General features: G+C 35.2%; 2 protein-coding genes across 2 annotated transcripts; one reads left to right on the top strand and one right to left on the bottom strand.

Annotated features, from left to right (window-relative positions):
* Nucleotides 1-13,310: 13,310 nt before the first annotated feature.
* LOC120202070 (nifU-like protein 1, chloroplastic) lies at nucleotides 13,311-16,263 on the bottom strand. The gene is given in 5 exon segments (XM_039202556.1): nucleotides 13,311-13,549; nucleotides 13,646-13,782; nucleotides 13,860-14,036; nucleotides 14,039-14,128; nucleotides 16,230-16,263. Coding segments are annotated over 5 exon segments (627 nt in total). The 3' UTR covers nucleotides 13,311-13,360.
* Nucleotides 16,264-18,715: 2,452 nt separating this feature from the next.
* On the top strand, nucleotides 18,716-22,893 carry LOC120202057 (QWRF motif-containing protein 2-like). The gene is made up of 6 exons (XM_039202545.1): nucleotides 18,716-20,343; nucleotides 20,907-21,026; nucleotides 21,420-21,536; nucleotides 21,626-21,715; nucleotides 22,609-22,716; nucleotides 22,806-22,893. Exons 1-6 carry the CDS (start codon nucleotides 18,991-18,993, stop codon nucleotides 22,878-22,880), a joined length of 1,863 nt encoding a protein of 620 aa, XP_039058476.1. The 5' UTR covers nucleotides 18,716-18,990; the 3' UTR covers nucleotides 22,881-22,893.
* Nucleotides 22,894-25,506: the final 2,613 nt, after the last annotated feature.

The raw sequence follows: 25,506 nt of genomic DNA on the forward strand, positions 1-25,506 counted from the left end.
TTCATTCATTCTTTGTTATTTAGTCATACACAAAATTTTCCATATGTCCTTGAACTGTTCAATTTATCTACTTTAGTAATAAACTATGAAGTTTTACAATTTGGTCACTAACCCGGTGTTGAGGATGTTACAAATCTCCCCCTCAAGAAAATTCGTCTTGAATTTTCACTGCACAAAGAAATGTGGTATTGATTCATCATATCCTCTTCACGCTCCCACGTTTCTTCATCTACCTTGTGATTTCTCCATAATACCTTGACCAATGGAATAATCTTGTTCCTTAACTGTTTCACCTCATAAGAAAATATTTCTATCGGTTCTTCCTTATAAGTCAAGTCAGCCTGAACTTCTATTTCTTCTGGTGTCACCACATGGTAGGGATCAGACCTATATCTCCGAAGCATGAAAACATGGAAAACATTATGAATCTTTTTCATTTCCTGTGGAAAAGCCAATTGGTATGCCACTGATCCTACTCTTTTAATGATCTCATAAGGTCCAATAAACCGATGACTAAGCTTTCCTTTTCATCCAAGCCTCAATATTTTCTTCCACTGAGACACTTTTAAGAATATTTTATCTCCAACTTGAAATTTTATCTCTTTTCTCTTAAGATCATCATATGATTTCTATCTATCAGCTGTCGCTTTGAGATTGTTCTGAATAGCTTGAACTTTTTCTTCCACTTGCTGAATCAACTCAGGACCAAGAACTTCTCGGTCTTTAAGCTCGTACAAATTCAAGGGCATACAACATTTCTCCCATATAGAGCCTCATAGGGAGCCATCTTGATGCTTGACTGGTAGCTTTTGTTGTAAGCAAATTCGGCAAGTGGCAAATATTTTTCCCACGATCCTTTGAACTCTATTACACAAGCTCTCAACATATCCTCCATAATTTGGATAGTTCACTAGGACTGTCCATCGGTCAGTGGATGAAACGATGTGCTAAAGTTCAATCGAGTTCCTAACTCTCAATGCAAAGTCTTCCAAAATCTTGATGTGAATCTAGGATCCCGATCAGAAATAATTGAAACAAGTACACCATGCAATCGAATAATTTCTCTGATGTACAATTCAACATACTTATCCATGGAGAAATCAGTTTTTACTGGAATGAAATGAGCTGATTTAGTCAATATATCCAAGATTACCCAAATTGAATCTCTTTTGTTTGGTGTCAATGGCAATCCTGTCACAAAATCCATCGTCACCTACTCATTTCCATTGAGGAATAGACATTGGTTGCAATAGTCCTGATGGAACTTGATGTTCAACTTTGACTTACTGACAAGTCAAGCACTTGGACACAAATTCTGTAATATTTCTCTTCAGTCCTGGCCACAATATTAACTCTTGAGATCCATATACATCTTGTTTCCACCCTGGTGCATCATCAATGGACTACAATGAGCTTCTGTTAACATATGATTCTTCAATTCATCATCATCCAGAATCATTAATCTCCCTCTGTAATATATATTCCCATAAGATTTAATCTCATAATCTTTATTCTCTTTATTCTTTATTTGTTGCATCCTCTTCAAACATTTTTCATCTTTGGTTTGTAATTCAAGGTTGTGCACATATGTTATCACCATAGCTCGTATAATTCCCACTTAGGGGCATATAAAATTTGTCTCGAAGGACCTCATGTATATGTCCCGAAGGACCTATGTAACCCTCGACTCTTGGCATGCCAACTATACCTATAGCTCTCATATCACATAACATGGTCCTTATCATTATGCTCCATATATTCATATAATCATTACTTCACCACATATTCATGTACTCATGTCATTTCTCTAATAATCACATATGTCTTATCTCTTGTCACATATGCATGTACATATAACTATCAATCTCATATCATATAGCATATGTTATTTGATTATGCTCACATAGATCATATAGTATATATCAAAATATATAAACATATATCACTTATGCATGTGTTTATAATGATAATAATATATGTATGTTCATAACTATTGGACCATAAAAATTAACTTAGGAAATATACTTATCACAAGTATTATTTCCATAAAACTACATCTATAGTATGCACTCACCTTCTCCTCACTTGATCTCAATCACTTCTATAACTTAATTTCTCTTTCTTGATCGTTCCTAACTTTTCGGTCATTCAGGAACTTGCTTGTGCTTTATATCTACACAATCATACATTTTATATACATATCAACATTCCAAATATCATGATTTGATCCTTAATTTCTTAGGCTAAAAGAAAGGATTAATTCAATTTTCTACTTGGAGTAGTATAGGTATCCAAGGTATGGTACCGATACTTTCATAGTTGTGGTATCGATACCAAGCCTAGGTATCGATACCCATTTTCGATTCTGTAATCCTTATTTCAAAAATGGTATCAATATTGTCCTTATGGTATCGGTACACTTGGTATCGATATTACCTTTCAGGTATCGATACCTCATGAATAACTTTTCAATTTTAGGCTTATGGTATCGATATTGTTAAACCAGTATCGATACCCCTATTTTAAATTTCATTCATTTACCCTTGCAGTATCGGTACTGGATGAAGAAGTACCGAACTGGATGAAGAAGTACCGACACTCATACCAGAATTCACTTTTAAAACCCGAAATTTCACCAATACTAATCTAAACCTTCCCTTTTAAGCTCATATTGTGCCATTAAACTCAACTACTATTACTCAAAACAATTTATATACATATAAACCATCATTATCTTCAAGATTTCATCATTTGTCTTGAAATTAGGAATCCTACCAATTTTCCAACATGTTCTAATTTCAATTCTAACACTTCATATTTCTTAATTTAGTTGAGGACAAGTCAAATTTAGTCTCAAAATATAATTACTACCTCTCTCCCAAGATTTCATTTAGAAACCCCTTATCTTTAATCATTCCTAACCCCTTCATATTATAGTTTTAAGACAACTTAAGCTTTCCTTAAGCTTAAGTATCATCTTAGGATCCTAAACAAACTTAAATTTAACAAATAATCAACTCACAATAAACTCACCTTTGCTATGGTAGCCCACGGCTGGAAGAAGAAGAAGAGCTCTTTAAAGAAATCTTTCCTTTTTCCCCTTTTTACCTATCTCCACGTGTATATATCATCACCATATTAGATTTTTAATTCATTATTTGATCAAATGACCATTTTACCCTTTCATTCATCATTCTTTGTTATTTAGTCATACACAAAATTTTCCATATGTCCTTGAACTGTTCAATTTATCTACTTAAGTCATTAAATTATGAAGTTTTACAATTTGGTCACTAACCCGGTGTTGAGGATGTTATAACTCTCCCCCTCAAGAAAATTCGTCCTTGTATTTTTACTCCACAAAGAGATGGGGTATTGATTCCTCATATCCTCTTCACGCTCCCACGTTTCTTCCTCTACCTTGTAATTTTTCCATAATACCTTGACCAATGGAATAATCTTGTTCCTTAACTGTTTCACCTCATAAGCAAATATTTCTATCGGTTCTTCCTCAAAAGTCATGTCAGCCTGAACTTCTATTTCTTCTATTGTCAACACATGGTAGGGATCAGACCTATATCTCCGAAGCGTGAAAACATGGAAAACATTATGAATCTTTTCCATTTCCTGTGGCAAAGCCAATTGGTATGCCACTGATCCTACTCTTTTAATGATCTCACAAGGTCCAATAAACCGATGACTAAGCTTTCCTTTTCATCCAAGCCTCAATATTTTCTTCCACGGAGACACTTTTAAGAATATTTTATCTCCAACTTGAAATTCTATCTCTTTTCTCTTAAGATCATCATATGATTTCTATCTATCAGCTGTCGCTTTGAGATTGTTCTGAATAACTTGAACTTTTTCTTCCACTTGCTGAATCAACTCAGGACCAAGAACTTCTCAGTCTTTAAGCTCGTACAAATTCAAGGGCATACAACATTTCTCCCATATAGAGCCTCATAGGGAGCCATCTTGATGCTTGACTGGTAGCTTTTGTTGTAAGCAAATTCAGCAAGTGGCAAATATTTTTCCCACGATCCTTTGAACTCTATTACACAAGCTCTCAACATATCCTCCATAATTTGGATAGTTCACTAGGACTGTCCATCGGTCAGTGGATGAAACGCTGTGCTAAAGTTCAATCGAGTTCCTAACGCTCAATGCAAAGTCTTCCAAAATCTTGATGTGAATCTAGGATCCCGATCAGAAACAATTGAAACAAGTACACCATGCAATCGAATAATTTCTCTGATGTACAATTCAACATACTTATCCATGGAGAAATCAGTTTTTACTGGAATGAAATGAGCTGATTTAGTCAATATATCCAAGATTACCCAAATTGAATCTCTTTTATTTGGTGTCAATGGCAATCCTGTCACAAAATCCATCGTCACCTACTCCCATTTCCATTGAGGAATAGACATTGGTTGCAATAGTCCTGATGGAACTTGATGTTCAACTTTGACTTACTGACAAGTCAAGCACTTGGACACAAATTCTGTAATATTTCTCTTCAGTCCTGGCCACCAATTTCAACTCTTGAGATCTATATACATCTTGTTTCCACCCTGGTGCATCATTAATGGACTACAATGAGCTTCTGTTAACATATGATTCTTCAATTCATCATCATCCAGAATCATTAATCTCCCTCTGTAATATATATTCCCATAAGATTTAATCTCATAATCTTTATTCTCTTTATTCTTTATTTGTTGCATCCTCTTCAAACATTTTTCATCTTTGGTTTGCAATTCCCCAATTCGATCTCGCCATGTTTGCTTAAGTGTCAATTCTGCACATATTACACCATCTTCATTCAATGATAACCTAGCATCTAAAGCTAATAAGGCTGCAAACGTCTTTGGACTTAAGGAATCCGCTACCACATTTACTTTTCCAGGATGAAAATCGATTACCACATCATAGTCATTTAGAAATTCCATCTTCTATGTCTTAAATTCAACTCCTTCTGGGACATCAAATTAAGCTCTTATGATCAGTATATAAATAACAACGTTCACCATATAGGTAGTGACGTCAAATCTTAAGAGCGAACACTACCGCAACCAACTCCAGATCATGCGTTGGATAGTTCTTCTCATGTGGTTTCAATTGTCTAGACGCATAAGCCACTACCTTGTCTTCTTGCATCAACACATATCCCGAGCCATTATGGGATGCGTCACTTTAAACCACGTAGTTCTTGCCATATTCAGGTTGAACCAATATTGGAGCTTCTGTCAAAATCTTCTTTAACATTTCAAAACTTTCTTGACACTCATGAGTCTAAGAAAATGCCACATCTTTCCTCATCAACCTAGTTAAAGGTTAAGTTATCATCGAAAAGTTCTTAACGAACCTTCGATAATAACCTGCAAGTCCCAGAAAACTTCAAACTTCAGACATAATCTTTGCAACTTCCCAATCTAAAATAGCTTTTATCTTCAGATTATCAACCCGAATTCGTTCCGTAGAAATCACATGTCCAAGGAATGTCACTTCATTCAACCAGAACTCACATTTAGATAATTTGGCATATAACTTATTGTCTCGTAGAATCTGCAAAACTATCCTTATATGTGCACTATGTTCTTCATTCGACTTCGAGTACACCAATATTTCATCAATGAAAACCGCTACGAACTGATCCAAGTAAGGTTGAAATATTCTATTTATCAAGTCCATAAAGGAAGCCGATACATTCGTAACTCCAAACGACATAATAATAAACTTGTAGTGACCATACCTTGTTCTAAATGTTGTCTTTGGAATATATTTCTCTTAAATCTTCAACTGATGATATCCATATCGTAAATCGATCTTAGAGAAAACTGAAGCTCCTTTCACCTGATCAAACAAATCATCAATTCTAGGGAGAGGATACATATTCTTGATAGTCACCTTGTTGAGCTGCCTATAGTCAATACAGAGATGTATCGACCCATCATTCTTCTTAACAAATAACATTGGAGCTCCCAAGGTGACACACTTGGTCTTATAAATCCTTTATCCAACAATTCTTGTAATTGAATATTTAACTCTTGCAACTCTTTCGAAGCCATTTTATACGGTGCCATTGTAATGGGCGTTGTTCCAGGTATTATCTCAATCTGAAATTCCACCTCTATATCCGGAGGTAAACCGGGTAACTCTGCAGGAAAAACATCTGGAAACTCTCTGACTATGTGAAATTCTTCAATCCCTTTCTCATTGGTTCTAGTATCCAGCACATTAGGAATGAAACTCTGACATCTTTTAGTAATAACTTCCATCTTTCACTAACTTCCAGTACATTACGTTTTCCAATGGATTTCATCTTTCACTAAACACTATAACTTCCAATCCGTCTGAACTGATTAATGTTACCCTCTTCAGTCTACAATCAACATTCGCATGATAGCGATATAACCAGTCCATGCCCAGTATCACTTTGAATTCATCAAAGGGTAATTTCATCAGATTAGCAAGGAATTCAATTCCCTGAATCAGTACGGGACACCCTCGACACACTCTATTTACTCGAGCATTGTGCCCTAATGGATTTGTCACTATCACTTCACTAGTAGTAGCTTATAATTGAATTCCCAATTCTCTCACCAATTTACTACTACTATATGAGTATGTAAAACCCAGATCAATCAAAACCATAACACATTTATCATACAGTAGAAAAGTACCTGCAATTATCTCTGGATCATCACGATCTTCATTGGTCTTGATATTATACACTCGGGCAGTGGAACACACTTCCTGTTGAGTAGAGGACTCAGGTTGACTTATTCCTCTACCTTTTCCCCTTCCTCTTTGAGAAATCGAAGCAGATTGCTCTGACTGTGTAGGCTCTCCGACCCTCAATGAACAATCCCACATATAATGTCTCGTTTCCCCATATCGGAAACAAGCTCCTGATTTTACTTTGTATATATCGCTATGGCTTCTTCCATAAATCTGATATTGTCTGATTTGACCCTGATGTGTTCTCCCATCAGCAAACCCTACTGATTGAGTCTGTCTGGCTCTCATATGATTTTATCATCTAGCAGAGGATTCTACTGACTCGGACCTCGTTTAAGATCGAAAACTAGAATCTCTACCTCTCATAGGTGGTACAGAACTTGATGAAGCCCCAGTTCTTTTAGACAGTTTGGCTCTTTGCTCCCTAAACCGTTCATTCTAAGCTCTTTCTAGAGTTTTAGCACGATTTACTACTTCTTGAAACGATGACAAATTCAACACGATCAACATTTCTTTTAACCTCGGGCTCAAGCCTTCCACAAACCATTCACGTATCATTCTTCGTCGGAATCAACTCAGCCGCAAAATGACTTAACTTATTGAACTCGCACTCGTATTCATACACAGTGCGATTTAATTGCTTCAGGTTCAAGAATTCTTTCTTCGTCTGCTTAATGAATTGATCTCCTATATACATATAGTTGAACTCTTCTAAGAATAAGGACCATGTCACCTGATCAAAGGTCATCCTCAAAGTGACATTAGTCCACCAAATTCTCGCTTGCCCACGAAGCATGGAGACCACTCCATCTAACTTCTCCACATCATAACAGTGGAGTCCATCTAACATGATCTTCACATCAATGAGCTAAAGGTCTGCAACAATAAGACCTTCCTCGACTTAACCTTTGAACTCAGGAGCTCCTAATCCCTTTAACTCTTTTTCTATATTCATTCTCTGAGTAGAGGGAGATGGAGGTTGGAAATACGTCAGCATAACGTCTTATGTCCTGAAGAAAATGTCTTGATCTTGTACAGGCACTCCAAAAGGTGACTATTCTTCACATTGCCTTCCCAGGGCAGGTGAATTACTACTCTCGGCTGACCTATCATCTCCCATTTCACTTCGGGAGCTATCGTGTCCAGACATCTAATAAGATATAACAATATAGTTCTATTAGCAAAACAACATACTTACTACCCTATCATATCAGAAGTTCTAACTTTTATGTTGGCATGTACACATTTAAAGACACTCTAGACTTCGGTTTATACCTAGAATCGGCTAAACCATAGCTCTGATACCATTAAATTTAACACTCCCAACCCGTGCTGACCCGGATACGAATCCGAGGCGTCACATTGACTATTCATAACGCTTATATTTATAAAATCATAGAAAATTTAAACTTTCATTAATATAAAGTTAACAATTTATAGAAGTATGTTCAAAACATTACAAAATCGATCAGAGCATATATAATTCATGACTTTGTTTACATGCCAACATATCAATTACATAAAAAGACATATTGTGCAAAGTACTTCTGATTTGATCTTCGAGTGGAGGTATATTGTTCTGCTAAATCTAGGTCTGATCCTCCTGCTTCTCAGTACCTACGTGTAAAATGCTTACACGCTAAGTCATAGACTTAGTGAGACATAAAATACAATAATGCATTTCTTAATGTATGAACATGCAATCCAATCATTTCATTTATCATCACAATTATAAATTCACTATTTAAGAATATCACATATGATATATTATTAACAAATAATAACATAATATCTTATAAGAAAGTAAACTCTTTTAAATATTTTATGTGCACATGTATATTATTGAGAACTTAAGGTATGTGAGTACTTTAAGGTTGTGCACATATGTTGTCACCACAACTCGTATAATTCCCATTTAGTGGCATATGAAATTTGTCTCGAAGGACCTCATGTATATATCCCGAATGACCTATGTAACCCTCAACTCTTGGCATGCCAACTATACCTATAGCTCTCATATCACATAATATGGGTCTTATCATTATGCTCTATATATTCATATAATCATTACTTCACCACATATTCATGTACTCATGTAATTTCTCTTATAATCACATATGTATTATCTCTTGTCTCATATCACATGTACATATAATCATCAATCTCATATCATATAACATATGTTATTTGATTATGCTCACATAGATCATATAGTATGTATCAAAACATATAAACACATATCACTTATGCATGTGTTTATAATGATCATAATATGTGCATGTTCATAACTATTGGACCGTAAAAATCAACATAGGAAATAGACTTATCACAAGTCTTATTTCCATAAAACTACATCTATAGTATGCACTCACCTTTGCTTCACTTGATCCTAATCACTTCTAGGACTTAATTTCTCTTTCTTGATCGTTCCTAACTTTTCGGTCGTTCCGGAACTTGTTTGTGCTCGATATCTACACAATTATACATTTTATATACATATCAGCATTCCAAATATCATGATTCGATCCTTAATTTCTTAGGCTAAAAGAAATGATTAATTCCATTTTCCATTTGGACTAGTATATGTACCCAAAGTATGGTACCGATACTTCCCTAGTTGTGGTATCGATACCAAGACTAGGTATCAATACCCATTTTCGATTATGTAATTCTTATTTCAAAATGATATCGATACTGTCCTTATGATATCAATACACTTGGTATCGATTCTACCCTTCAGGTATCAATAACTCATGAATAACTTGTCAATTTTGGGCTTATGTATCGATACTGTTAAACCAGTATCGATACATCTATTCCAAATTTCATTCATTTGCCCTTGAAGTATCATTACTAGATGAAGAAGTACCGATACTCATAGCCCAGAATTCACTTTTACAATTTGAAAATTCACCAATACTAATCTAAACCTTCCCTTTTAAGCTCCTATTATGCCATTAAACTCAACTACTGTTACTCAAATCAACTTATATACATATAAACCATCATTATCTTCAAGATCTCACCCTTTGTCTTGAAATCAAGATCCTACCAATTTTTCAACATGTTCTAATTTCAATTCTAACACTTCATACTTCTTAATTTAGCTGAGGACAAGTCAAATTTAGTCTCAAAATCAAATTACTACCTCTCTCCCAAGATTTCATTTAGAAACCCCTTATCTTTAATCCTTCTTAACCCCTTCATCATATAGTTTTAAGACAGCTTAAGCTTTCCTTAAACTTAAATATCATCTAAGGATCATAAACCAAACTTAAATTTAACAAATGATAAACTCATAATAAACTCACATTTGTTATGGTAGTTCACGGCTGGAAGAAGAAGAAGAGTTCTCTGGAGAAATCTTTCCTTTTCCCCCTTTTACCTATCTCCACGTGTATATATCCTCACCATATCAGATTTTTAATTCATTAGTTGATCAAATATCCATTTTATCTTTTCATCATTCTTTGTTATTTAGTCCTACAAAAAAATTTCTATATAAGTCCTTTAATTGTTTAATTTATCTACTTTAGTCACTAAATTCTGAAGTTTTACAATTTGGTCACTAACCCGGTGTTGAGGATGTTACACTCATCAGTTCCTTCGACGGAAGAAAGTTGATTCTTTTAAGGGCACTCCCTAGCCAAGTGTCAATGACCCTTGGAATTGTAGCATTGGATGGACTATTTTTCTCTCTTTTCCCCTTATTGGGTTTTGTTATTCAATGGCTTTCCAAGACCACTCGATTCTTTGTCTGATTTTCCTTTGAATGACTTTTCCTTATCTTCACCTTTGGCTTTATGTTTTGATTTAGAGGAGACATACTTCTGAACCCTAAGTTCTATAAGTGACTCGGCGATAGTCAAGGCTTTGGTGAGATCATTGACTCTTCGACGTTCTAGCTCATTCTTCACTAACGTTTCAGCCCATCCATGAAGGTGAAGAACCCGTCCTCTTTACTTAGACTTGGGACTTAAAGGCTTAACTCGACAAATTGTCAAACGTGCTCCCTAAGTGGGCCTTAATGCCTAAGGCGCCTTAGTTTTGATCATGCCTCGTTCTCGGTATGATGAGGGTAAAACTGTTCTTTGAATTCAGTCTGAAACTCTTCCCAGATTCCCATGGTGGTGTCGACTTATTTCATCTAAGCACACTTACGTCACCACCATAAGAGTGTTAAATCCGTTAAGTAAATAGAATCAATGTTTACCTTTTCAGTATTATTCTCGATGCCCATGGCTCGAAAGTATTGATCCATGTCCCACATAAAGTTTTCCACATCTTTGACCGATCTGGTCCCTTTAAACTTTTTAGGTTTAGGGACTTCGGCCCGGCCTTTGAGGGCGCTGGTCAGCATGTTGCCAGCCACGATAGCCTTGCAAAAGGCTACCTCAGTCTTAAGTTGCTCGATCTCCTTCTTCAGGTTTTCGACTTCGGTCCCGGAATCCTTATTATTATGTTCTTCGACCTCTTGTCTTAGAGCTAGAATTTGGGCTTCAACAACATCTTCTTATTAAGAACTCTTCATATTGAATCCATTGAGTGTCGCTTGTACATCATCCTGGATGTTCTTTAAGGCTTCAAGCTTCTCGAGGTCTAGTGATCTCAGCTTCTCAAGATTGATGGATTTTAACAGATAAAAAACCTCTCTGATCTCTCTCGCATAGTCTTCAAGTATAGTGATCTTAACTTGGAACGATGCGAGCATGTCTTTCGACGTTCCTCACTTCTTCTCTGCATTGCGAGTCTCAATGCCCTCGAATGTTGCTGCCTCACCACATTATGAAACCATCTCATCTAGTCATGAACTTGGCTTTGATATCACTTGACACGGGGCTAGATTGTTGGCTAACTGGTCTGTGCGGCCCTTAGTCACTTTGATCAGTTGCTGGACGCTAAGGCATCCTTGAAAACTAAGTTTGGTTGCTTAACTTATTGCGAAAATAAGAACAAAATGAGTATGAACGAAAATAAGATATGCACGAGAGTATTTGGCTTGAAAGTCGAGTTAGTCTTATTTCTAAGAGAAAGAATGAATAAATACAATGGGGATGGGAGGCCCCCTTTTATAACGAGAATCCCCTAAGAGTTAATGAATAAGTCTACTTCTACTCTAACTAAAAGTATATCCCTACTTTAGTTAAAAATATAAAGGTTGAATCATACTTAAACAATGACGGCTGGTTTGTCCATTTTCTTAGAGAGGGTCAGTCTTGGCTTGGAGATGGCCATAGTCATGGCGTGCTCGGCCTTATTTAATTTTGGCGCGGGCTTGGTGCATCCCTTGGTGCGTTTTGGGGAAGACTTGGCACGCCGCCTGATGAGTCTGGGCCTGGGAGTGATTTTGTGCGCACGGATGTGTGCTGGTGGATGTTGGACTCGCCCTCATGGTCGCGGTCCGTGACAATATGCTAATATTGTGGCTCATACCTTGGCTCAACTTACTTCTACCACTTCGACAACACTGGAGTTCACTTATGATTATCCTTCTTCTTTATATAATGTTCTTGTAACTGGCGTTATCTTTGGTTAATTCTATTATGGTTTTATTCTAAAAATATCCTTAAATGATTAAGTAATTAAATAGTCCCCAACTATAAGGTGTTGCTCTATTAAGTCCCCCAACTATTAAAAATTATAAAATGATCCCCCAACTACAATGCATTACTTTGTTAAGCCCCATACTATTAAAAGTTACAAAATGCTCACCCGACTATTCAGATGTTTCAAAATCTTCCTTTTCTATTAAAACTTAATGGTCGTTTAAGTTGAACGTTAACCTACTGATTGAGATGTGATAAAATTATATTTTAATGATATTTACTAGCATTGTCGTTGCTTTTAAACACTAGTTCAACAATATAATGCTTCAAGTATTAGCTCAACGGTATAATATAATCGGAGACTCGGTCCATAAAATACACCTTAAACAATTCCAAGATCAGATTTTATCATATCCTAGTCAATAGAGTAACGTTCAATTAAAAAGACCGTCTAAGTTTTAATGAAAAGGGACACCCTAAATTATTTCAGTTACGCAATGCTCTTTCCATGTGTAAAGTTGATAGGTGAAATTGGCTTTTTTTATTTTTTATGGGGGTATATTTTGACCATTGATAGGATAGAATTGCTTTAGAGTGTAACTCAGAAGGCAACCAACCAGGGCCGATCCAATGAGTTTTAATGCCCTGGGCGATATAATAATTTTATGCCCCTATCCGAAAAAAATTGTTGTTCGCTACAAGGGTAGACTCAAAATAAACACTCATCCATTACAAACCAAAATGGAAATCCATTCAGATAAGTCCACTGTAAGATGAAAACCTTATTGCAATTGCCATCAACCAAGTATGGAGAAGATATTCCATGAGAGAGGTCATAATTAGACAAAACATCTTTCAACGTGCTGCTTATGTTTAGCTCATAAAAAAATTAGCTAAAAGCTACAAAAGACCTGGAAGAAAGCTTGACAAGTAATCCTATCAAGCCCTACCAAGCGCAACCAACATGGAACAATCAAATTGTCATTTAACAGGCAGTGAAATATGAATATAGGCAAGAATGCACATAAAAAGATCAAAACTTTTCAGCTTCTGATATAAAGAATGAAGCTTTATGAGGTTAATAAAATATTGGTGATATCTGGGAACTTCTCTTTAATGGCGGCTTTAATTCCCGATCCAATCGATTCGGGACCTATGTAGTTCACAACGCATTCCCCTCCATCAATGGAAAATACTTCAATGCTCCCACCGTAATTCTTGATAGTTGGTCTCAGTATATCAAGATGACGATTCACTGCCTGTTTACTCGCGAATTCCAAAGAAATTTCAATTTAGATGAATAATCTTTGTTTTGTTATTTTCGACGAATCTCAAGTTTGGTATAGAAAATTCACCTCGACGGTTGTTTCCTTCACTAAATCGTCGTACACTTGCCGGATTTCCTTGACTGCATCCCCAAAATTTTCTTTCAAAACCCTTTCGATCCCCATTTTCATGGTAGTTGTTGAGCTAGGGCAGCTCTCACATGCTCCTGAAACTCGATCAACTCTACATTAGCCAAAAGCACATGGATAATTAAATCATGAAACGAAGATAAAAAAGAGTGACCTAGGAGTTTGAGAGAGACGTCGCCGTCTTCGACGGACAAAACGTCGACGTTGCCACCATCGAAGATCAAGTAAGGCCTCACATCCTCTAGAACCAGGTCCACGTTTTGAGCGGTGAGCTCGAACTGCTTCGACGAGTACAGGCCGAGAGACGAGCCAGTGGCCGCGCCTGGGCCGGGCTCGACGCTTTTACAGCCGTTTTCAGTCGGATTCTTCCTGGAGGGACCCGTCTGCGTTGATTTAGGGATGAGTATAGAGGCACAACAATACCTGAAATTACCTTTGTGGCTACAGGGAACTTAGCAAAACTGATGCCCCTATATGTTGTCCTGGGCCGTCGCCCCTATATGTTGTCCTGGGCCGTCGCCCCTACATGCTTCCCTGGGCCGTCACCCATCTGGCACATGTATTGGGTCGGCCCTGCAACCAACCATGACAAAATAAGCATAAAGCATGGATGGAAAAAGAATCGTAGTGCCATCCTAGGAGGACAGCTTGCTTACTAAAAGACCTAAAGCTAACCATGAAAAGTTGTCAGTTGGGAGATATAAAAGAAATGGTGACCAAATGCACAACCAAACTCCAATTGTTCAAAAAGAAAATATTCCTTCTTCTTCAAGTTAATTTCATTACCATTACCATCTTGGTTTTGTTTCTTTCATATGGACCAACATATTGATCCATCAAATCAACATCTCTCAACTTCCTAGCCAAAGTTGCACTGAAGGTTCATGATAAAGAGTTTGGGAAAAAAGGCGAGTGTTTCCATTCTGTCCCATCTTATCCCCACTGTTTTATTTCCCCTGGGTTTAGGCACTCTGCAGAGCGGAAAGTAGACATCATAATCAACAAAGCAATGGGGACCAAACCAAAATCATATTCAGCTACGCCTACCACATGTTGGGGTTTAAAAACACTAAATTAAGGTTTACTTACTTTAACTCCAATTATAAAAATGAAGTATTGCTCAAGGCAGGAAGTTTTTAAGTTGCCATCTTTTTAGCTTACTTTCATCTCCGGTTGGCTATATTTTTGGCAGATGTCAGTTCACACCACACAGATTAAACTCTAACCCAATTCATGTCTTTGTCAATCGCTTTCCATATTGCTCGCTCATTCATATTGATAAAACTTCCTATTAAATGAGAAAGAGCATTGTTTCTAAATCATTGGAGAGAACAAGCATTGGAGTAAACTCTAATTACGGGTTTCAATCCAATAGGATTTATGTTAAATATTTTCGGCTTCCACTACAAGCAAAGAGACGAGATACGCTTGTTTTTTTTGTATGAAATTGGGATTTCGTTTTGTTATATTTTCGAAGATGATCTTTGGAAATTGTTAGTTTTTCATCAATCAAGACTTTTAAAAAGACTTTTTTTTACTAGAGCTTCCAAGAAATTCATATCATCCGAGTCAACTTCAGTACATAGACAATATCTTTAACATGTTCACATGATCTGGTAGACTAAAATCCAAGATTTGATGACTAAATATGTTTAGTTTGTTGACCTACAAGTAACTATAATAATGTTATGACTAGCATGGTCATTTAAGGTCATTGGCCACTTTCTTCTCCTTCACTCTCATATTCTCTTTTTATGTCTTAATCTCTCTCACATAGAAATATTGATCAATGGTCAAATCCTCACCAACCATAGCTCTTCGCTTAAATTAAAAAAAATTATCAACGAACGATAAGATAAAGTTATTCCCATCGCCATGTTTATCAATGTACCACAAAAGCTTCGAACACTTGAGAGTAAAAGCAAGGGGGAAGAGGAATTGGACATGGAGCATCTAAGAAAAAGATGGATGCTTTTGGCTAAATCATAATAACCTATGAGGTGTTTTGCTTCTCTTTGTGGTGTGAAGTGGGGGCAATTTGCAATTTATTTGATTACATTTCCAAGGAAGGACATGTAACTTGGCTTAATTATTATATGATTAACCATCTGTTTCTTCTTGGCCATGAATAATGTTTGATAAAAAAAGTTCATCATCATATTTCATAATTATTCCCCAACCCCATTGCTTTCATCAATTGTTTCTTTCAAGTGACTAATTAATACTTCCTTGCTAATTCTAAAATAATATCTTCTTAGTCTTAATACAATTTTTTTTAAATTATATATCTTTTTTTAATTTAGGTTTCTAAACTTTTTTTTATTAATGTAGATGTCTAATTTTACAAATATTATCATTTTAAGTGTTTACATCACGATCGTTGAAAAAATCGTTAAAAATCAACCACCCTATCAGTATTTAACACCTAACTTGATTTTTATTTCTTTTAAATTTTAAAAAAAATATAAATTTTCAAAATATAATCCCTAAACCTTTTATTTTTTTCCAAAAAATACCCTAAGACCTTCAAGTTTGTCATTAACCACCATCACTGCCATCGATCACCCACTCATTTGTCGACTACTCAAATGTCGATTGGAATAGATGTGTGTTGGGATCTAAGAATTTATGGTTTGTGTTTAGGAATTTGGGGATTGAAGCTACGGGCGCCCGAAGGGGTAGCAACTGTACGAGATGATTGATGAGTGGGGTTGATACTTTGAGATTAAGGGTTTTTAGAATATTTGAAGATTTTTTTTAAAAATAGTAATGATTTTAATTTTTTAATAAAAAATTTATAAATGTGTCGCATGTCGTATTTTGAGTGGTTCATGACATTTTTTAACGACCGTTACGGTTTAGAAACCTAAAATGATAATGTTTATAACGTTAGACACTCATATTAACCGGAAAAATAGTCTAGACACCTGAATAGTAAAATATATATAGTTTGGACAATTTTTTTATATTAAACCTTCTTTTTATGAAATTGTGCATAAAAGTTCGGCAAAAATAATTAAAGTTGAACAACGAGGCATTTAATTTTGATTTAATTTTGGGAACAATTTGATCCTTGTATAACTAATATATGTAAATTGATAATACTTTTTTTTTGTGGGTGCAAAAGGGGAAGGTGTTGAGTGCCCCATAAGGAAAGTTGGTTTTGTTATATTGGTGGTCCTTTGAGGGAATTTGTAGAAGCATGTGTTGGTGCCTCAAAAATGTCATTCTCATCTGTGGGGATTTTTTACTCTGTGGGTGGTTCATCGAATCAATTTTGGTTCTTTGAGTGATGCATAAACAAAATAACCTTTAGGACCCCATGAAAGAAAAGGCCTTAAATGCGTTATGGAGCTGATTTGATATCAAAAACTTGCTTCGAAGTTTGATATTATATTTTAGAAGATGATAATGTAATAAGTATTTTGTAAATAAGTACTATTTTATGTCGTGAAAATAATGTAATGCTGATATAATTATAAGAAAGTATTAAAATGTATCAAACATTTTGCATTAATTCTTTGAACCACCGTACGCAATAGCTGCATTAATTCTTTCTTAAGATATTTAATATTGCATTTGTGTTCGAGCACCGGGAATATCAGGAGTATGAACATTTAATATCAAATGATTGAGAGTTATTTTCGAACAAATACTACCTCGTATTTACCTTAGATTAATAAAAATACAAATTACATTTGTGTTTGTGAATAAGATTAGATGATTTAATATAAAAATAGGAAAATAGCAGCAGTACTAGTGTTATCTCATTTTCTATGTGGCTTGTCTTTTTTTTTTGTTGGCCGATGGTTTTAATTTTAGTATTAGTCGTTGTTCATCATTATTTCTTAATTTTTTTTATTTTTTAATTTTAATAATTTTATCTTTATGTCACATTTTCTTCTATCTTTTGACACGATTTTAAACTTTTTTATCGATAATTTTGGTTAGTGTCTTTACTTTTTATGAGGGTTGGATTTGTTTCTGTATCGACTGATCAATATTATGCTTATATATTTATTATCCTATTGATATTCCCTGCTTTAGACACTCTGGGTGGATTTGGATACACATTTTGTGTTCTGAGATAGTTTTCTCACAATGTTCAACTCTGATTTACGATTATTGGTGATATTTCAATAGTTTGATCTCTTATTGTGATTTGTTGCCAGTGTAGTCAGATCTGTTTGTATTTATATTTTATTCGAGTTTTTTAGATTAATTTTTAACTTTTTCCTTCTTTGATCCCTAAATGACCACAAATGACTAATTTTTTTATGTTAATGATTATAAAAAATATCATAATTACGTGTTTAATTAACGTTATAATTATAAATTTTTATACTAATTTTGGAAATTTCTTCCTTTTTAATATAATCGGATGCTTCTATTCACATAATAAAAAGGTTAAACAAACCACCTATAATGTATTCAAATTTTAACTCACGAGCATGAACCAAGTGACCTCAATGGTAAATGAATTGTTATTATTCTTGAGGTCTTGAGTTTGAGCACAAAAAATGTCAGGAGTACGAGCACGAAAAAATACTTATTATTGTGATTAACTCTAAAAATACTTTTCAATGCAAAAAAAATATTTTTACTTTTATATTGTGATTAAGAAGTGTTTTTCAAACATTATTTTTAAGTAATTTATTTAACATTACTTATTATCACAAAATTATTTTTAACTCAAAAACATTTTTTAGAATACAATGCTAAAGCACCAAACTTGATATTTACAAAATTTAGTATTTTTTCTCACTTAAATACTATATTGTAACATATTTAAAATAAAAAAAAAAACTATATTGTACAGAGTTATAACAGAGGCAAGAAAAATGAGTAGGTGTGCTATATTCCTAACGTTCAAAAAGTACAGGGGTCTGTAGCATATTTTTACCTAAAATCTATATATATATATATATATTATTCATATTATATATCTCCAGTGGCAACATCCAAGCACAAAAATAGCTAGAACGACCGTTATACTCCTGCAAACTTAACACTCCCCTCTTCTCTTCTCACCTCTCGTCGGATCTTCAACGGTCCTTCTTCGGCTCTTCTTTTGTTTTGTTTTCCAAAATTCACACTTTAAGGTTTAAGAAAGGAATTTCTATTATTCTCTGGAAATTGTTTAATTAACTCTAAACTCTTTTATTACTTTTTGTTGTTATTGTGAATTTTCGCGCCGGGGGGGTGTTTAATAGATACGGTTAGGGTTTGGATGAGAATAGAAATAAAGAATTAGACTGTGAAATTGGATTTTGTGAGTGCTCGCCATGGTATTGGTAGCTGCAGTGTCCGCAACGGTAAACTCCAAACGGAACGGAGGGTCACGGCCTCTGTTATTGCCTTCCGACTCCAACAATGCCATGGCTCCACGCCGTCTAAAACACCGAGAAGTCACTTCCCGTTATTTGTCCTCGTCGTTATCATCTAATTCTTCTACGTCATCCTCATCTTCTTCTGAAGCTTCCACCAAACAGTGTCCCTCGACGTCGCCGTCGGTTTCAAGATCTTATTCCCATTCGACAACCATTACAACACCGAAGCACGCGACTTCGTCGACTGTCAAGCGGTCGCAATCAGTGGAACAGAGACGGGCTGTGACGCCGCAGCGTTATAATTCTACGGATTTGAACAGTAACATCAACAACAACAAAAACGGCGGCGAATCATCAGCTGCTCAGAAGTTGCTCTTCACTTCGACGAGAAGCTTATCCGTTTCATTTCAAGGAGAGTCGTTTTCCTATCAGTTTAGCAAAGCTAAACCATCTCCATTTCCAAGCCCCGCTAGGAAAGGCACGCCGGAGAGGCGGAAGCCAACGGTGGCAACGACTACGGTAAGAGGAACAGATCAAATGGAGAATTCAAAAACGGAGAGGTGGCCGGCGAGGATAAGGCAACAGGATTCCATGACTAGAAGCGTGGATTGCACCAACGAGAGGAAGAGATTAAACGGATCTGTTAACAGAAATGTAGTTAGGGCGCAACAAAATTCCATGATTGATAACAGGGATTTAACAGCTGTCGGATCCGAAGTTCAATCTAATCCCACAGATTCTGATACTGAAAGTGTTTCTTCTGTTTGTACTTCAGAAGCTTTAGAGAGTCCTTGTAACGGTAATGGAGATGTTAAGCGTGAGCCTCGGAGAATAATTGTCCCTGCTCGGTTCTGGCAAGAGACAACTGCTCGTTTTCGCCGCTCTGATTCTGAGTCGCCGGTTTTTAGTAAGAATAAAGCGCCTTCTAAGCTAATTGCACCATATAAGTTTGGAACTGACCATCCTTTGTCATCTCCCAAAGGTGTAATGAACAGAAGACAACAGTTATCGCCAATTCGTGGGCCTGTTCGCCCTGCATCACCGAGTAAGCTTGGGGCGTCTTCCTTAACTTCGTCTCCTTTGAGGGGAATGAGTCCATCTAGAGTGAGGAATGGGTTGGTTGGTAGTTTGGTAAATACTCCTTCGATTTTGAGCTTTGCTGGTGATGTTATTAAGACTGGTAAAATTGGGGAGAACAAGGTTTCGAATGCTCATTTTTTGAGGCTACTTCATAACCGGTTGTTGCAGTGGCGTTTTGTTAATGCCAAAGTAGATGTTGTTTTGTCTTCCCAGAGGTCTAATGCTGAGGTATGACTAAGATTTGACTGAATTTCTCTTCTGGCGATTGGCCATTATAATTGCTTGATGTATGTGCTACTATACTGCTGAGTTTTTTATGCTTCAGTTTTGCATGTAGCACAACACACTTAGGAATTCACCATTACCGTAATTTGGTTGTACAACTCGCAGCAGTAAATATTGCATGCCATTACTGGTCAAGGATTATGACTAAGATTTATTTCCTTTATATCTTTAAAGCCAAACGCAATTGAATGTCTGGTGCTAGACATGCTCTTTTCCTAGGTTATAGGTGAAAAAAGACTGTCAAATTTGTATGTGGATTTTGTTATGGGAGTCTTAACAAAGCGCCTTAGATCTGTTTTCAGGCAAAATAGGGTTTTAGCACGTAAGTGCCTTGCATTGATGACAATGCAATTTATATATGTGGATTTTATTATGTTAAATTTGTATGAACATAGCCTGGCTACATGTAATATTTGTTGCACCAACTGCCTGGAATTTCAGAAAATTTCATTGGAAACTCAAGAAACTAAATGAACAAAATTGTTGTCATCGTGTTATTGTACCAGAAAAGCCTCTATAATGCATGGACAACTACCTCAAAACTGCTGGAATCTGTTAGAGCCAAAAGAACTGAGTTACAGTTGCTGAGGCAAAACTTGAAGCTGATTTCCATCCTCAAGGGGCAAGTAAGAACCATCTCTCTAGTGGATTTCTTTCTTGTTGACTTATGTTTTCTTGGGTTGTTTTATGGTAACTCATCACTTTGTAGATCTTAACACATTTATCACTAGGTTTTCTTTGTAAGGCATTGCATTTCAAAGTTTAGACTTCTCTGTTTTGCTCGATCTTGATGTCTCTCTTTCCCCGCCTCCTCTTCTATTCTGCTTAAAACTGGAACTTGAATGCCTAACCACTTCAGTATACATTGCTAACTTTCACTTCATTTCAAGAAACCTGAAATTTATTTTCTTATGACTTTCCAGTATCTGCTTTGAATTGCATGTTTCAGGTTCATGCTATCAGATGCTTTGTCATCAATTGACTACTACAGTATACATTATTCTTGTTGGTGACTGCAGATGATTCTTTTGGACAAATGGGCCCTGCTGGACCATGAATATTGCAGCTCATTATCTGGGGCTACTGAAGCTTTGAAGGCTAGCACGCTCCGCCTTCCAGTTGTTTGTGGGTCAAGGGTAGATTGCTTCTTTTGACTTTTGTGTATGTCATTTCATCTGTGGTATCTCAGTTGTTGATGCGTTAGCTTGTCTCTTCATTCTTATAGGCTGATGTCCTGAAATTGAAGGATGCAATTTGTTCAGCGATCAATGTAATGCAGGCAATGGCATCCTCCATATGCTCATTGTTGCCAAGGGTGATTCTTTCTTTTCTTCTTCGGTTCTTCCCCATCCTCATCCTTATCCCCTATCCCCACCGTCCACTCATTTTCTATTTTATTTGCAGATTTCGTATTTTCCTTTGTCCCTATTTTGTGCACAAACCTTTTGTTATCCTAAATACTAGTTTTAGATAAGATGCATTGCGACCTGAAAAAAGTCTGTCCACCTGATAGTTTTTTATTTTTTATTTTTTTGGAAAAAAATGTCAAGCTTGAGTACTCTTCTATTTACTACTTTCTTCATTGGATGTTAGTCCTTGTATAAGTGGTTTGACTTTGTTTAGAGATTTCTTACATTTAATAATGTACCTCTTTTAAAGATTAGCTATGATAGACGAATGATGATCTTGTGAATCTCCTGTATAACAGGCTATGTTTTGCCTGGTATTTGGTTGATTTTATTAAAATCCCTGAGAAACTAAAGTAAAGAAGTTGCAAGTTTCGTCACTTGACATTTACCACTTGCCCAAGTTTGGCCTTTGGTATAAGCTTAAAACTTAGAGCTTGTTCTTTGACACATGATCTTTTGAGTTAAGTGGATTGGCAGTTCCTGCCGTAAAATTCTTCAGTGAATTTTTGTAATTGTGATCCAACTGATTTTATGTTAGTTTTATTTGGATTGCTTGTGTGCTCATTTAAACACACGTTGGAAGTGAATGTTTGAGCCAGTCTTGCTACTTGCTTTAGGTTATTGATCTTATGGAATTTCCCATTTGGGTTTTGGATGATAATGGTAACTGTAGCTCACTTACTTTAATAACAATGGTTATGCTTTTTGAAGTCATTTTTATCTTTTATAAAACCATACTTTATTGATTTAGGTTTTTCCTTTTCGAGCATCTAATTTCTCTCTTTAATATTGGTTTTAGGTTGCAGAACTTAACTCTTTGGTGGCAGAACTTGGAAATATAAGTGCAAATGAGTTTGTTTTACTTAATCGGTGCAAAGAACTTCTGTCAGAAACTGCTGCTATGCAAGTGAGTACCGTCTTTGTTTGTTTTGTTTTCTTTTATTATATGAATTACAGTGCATAGCTTGTTTTTAACCTAATTGTTCTAATGACCAGGTGACAGAATGTAGCATGAGAACACACATTTCGCAACTAAATCGTTTACCCTCTGGCTTGACTACAAAATTATAAAGCTCTTGTGATTTTCACTGACCGTACTAACATGACATCAACCTCCCCCATCTCCATTTCATCCAAAATTGTTGCTGCGAAAAAGGTAACAAGAAAGCTTTGAATTCGGTCGGTTTGAGTTTTACATGCTTGAGAGTGATGATTTGGTCTTTCTTTGATATGTGAAATTCATGGTTTTGTGTATTTTAATCAGTAGGTCAGGGAAGTGTTTCTCTTTGTGAAGTTAGATAGTTTTAGATGTACTTTTTTCTTCTTCTTTCTTTCTTTCAGTTTTTATATATAGGGCAAAGTATATATATAAATATGTGTAAATGATGGTATTCCAACTTTAGGGAATGGGGTTCCTTAGGCATTAAGCTTTGCTTTTGTTTGTGTTCATATAATTAATGATTGTGTAATCTTCTGTATTTTGGTTAGAATGAAAACTACATTTAACTGTGTAACAGACCCCAACTTCCCTTTAGTGCCTTGCTTGGTAACTATGGTAATATATATATATATTTATATATATATATACACACACACATACATGCATACAATTAAGCAAAATAGAATAATGGAAGGAACTATTTTAGAAAAATGCTAAAGTCTCTTACATACATTGTTTTTCCATTATGGGTTAGGTTACGATTTTTTATAATTATTTTTTAAAAGCTTTTTGTGTGTGTGTATTTTACATATTATATATGAATTCAATAAAAAATAGTGCAACAATAGTTTTTTTTTTTATTAATTTGGGGTAGTTACAAGGTAGTATCTGTTCAAAGATAACTCTCAACCATTTAACATTGAACCCCCATACCCCTGACATTCATGGTGCTCGAAACCAATCGTTTTTTTAAATATTAATTTAACCAGCATCATCATCTCAATTTGTAGGAAAAAGGGTAATTTTGAAATTTTGAGAAGTTTATAATTTCGTTCCATTATAAGACCAAAAAAAGATATCAGTTGCATTCCTATTTTCTTCCCCATTAATCTCTATTTCCTTGTTTAAGATATGGATACTCTCTGAGATATAGGTCAACATTTAGTGATTCCTTTTTCCCTTTTTCTCTCTACGATTATTTTGTTCAATTTTTCATTTAAATGTTTTTTGGAATTTAAATATAACAGATAAATTTTATCTTGTAAATTGAAGGCTTTAAGACGATTGTTATTTCCATCTAATAGTATCATATTATAGTTTTCAAGTTAGAGTTCTCGCAAATGCCTTTTTTTTTAAAAAAAAAATTCTGGGTGCAGTCTTTTACTCACCATTTGTTTATTGATGTAATCATCTTTCCATTTAATACACTGGTTCATGCATCCAATGTCTTGTCCGGACTCCTGCGTTACTATGCTAATTACTTTAGAGCTCACACTTGAATTCACTAACAAAAGTATTAACCATTTATTTAATTCGAACAAAATATTTAAAATGTAAATATATTAGTAGTTGATGCAATTTTGATTGAAATGATAACATCTATTAATCAATCAATATATACTCTCCCAAACTTAAATATTATAGTTTAAAGTTTAGGGTTTATTATGACCGAAAAGAAAGTTTAAATATTAATTATTTTAAAGTTTGCAATGCCAATGAAGAAAATTAACAAATTTAAAATGATTTGAGATGGTTTGGGAGTATACTCTCACATTGTCAATACAATTGTCTCCTTTAAAAATTTTAATTTATCGTATGTTTTAGAAATTATTTTTGTATTTTTTATTAATAATCTATTTTTTTATTCTTAAAATTTTATAAGTTTGTCATTCTTAAAATTTTATAAGAATATTTACTTAACATAAAATTATTCGGTCGTCTCTATTCGCATGAGTATGGTCAGTATGACACTTGGATTTTGTTAATCTATGTTTTCGTGTAAATTGTGGGGAATGAGAGAAGAAATGGTTTTTGTGTAAATTGGGTTATCCAAATGGCAAATAATGAAAAATAAAAATAGAAAAATGGGAGTGAAAATGAAAGGTGGGATACACAGCATATGCAATTAGACGCGGCGAGACGATGGAATGGGAGATTAGAGGAGAAAGAAGAGGCAGAGGAGTTTGGTGTTTAATGAACTCTGCCTCCAATCAGCAATTGAGTCGCATAATTGGAAATGAAGAAATAATGGGTGATGGCGTGGAATCCACTTCCATTTATCCAATGGAGGATGACTTAACCCTAAACCCCCACCCCTATTGCTCTCTAGTACATGGAGAGTGAAGCTGACGTGCCTCGCACCTTTTTATTTTAGCTTTTCTACTTTCTATTTCTTAATTTCGGGACCCACTCATCCCTTTTCTCTTCTTTCCATTTTCCTCAATTTTTTAATCAATTAATTATTTATTAGTTTAATAATATTGTCATAACGATCTTTAAGCCTGAAGGATTCGATTCGCCATTTAATTTGGGTAAGATTATGGTTTTAGAAAGAAAGAAAAAAATTAGTTTTAGAATCGTCATCGACCTTTGAGTTAGGTAAGTCGAACACTTAAAAGATCTTTTTAATGAATTTTTAAAAAAATCTTTTTAAAGGAAAAATAAGGTCTAAATTTTACTAGAAATTTGTTTTTAAGGGTTTAAGAATCAATTACACGAGGAGAAGTATGAGCACCCACAGAGCGTCGGGAGTCGGTA

The sequence above is a fragment of the Hibiscus syriacus genome, unplaced genomic scaffold (genome assembly GCF_006381635.1).
Source record: "Hibiscus syriacus cultivar Baekdansim isolate YM2019G1 unplaced genomic scaffold, ASM638163v2 tig00008146_pilon, whole genome shotgun sequence".
In the NCBI taxonomy this organism is placed as follows: Eukaryota; Viridiplantae; Streptophyta; class Magnoliopsida; order Malvales; family Malvaceae; genus Hibiscus; species Hibiscus syriacus.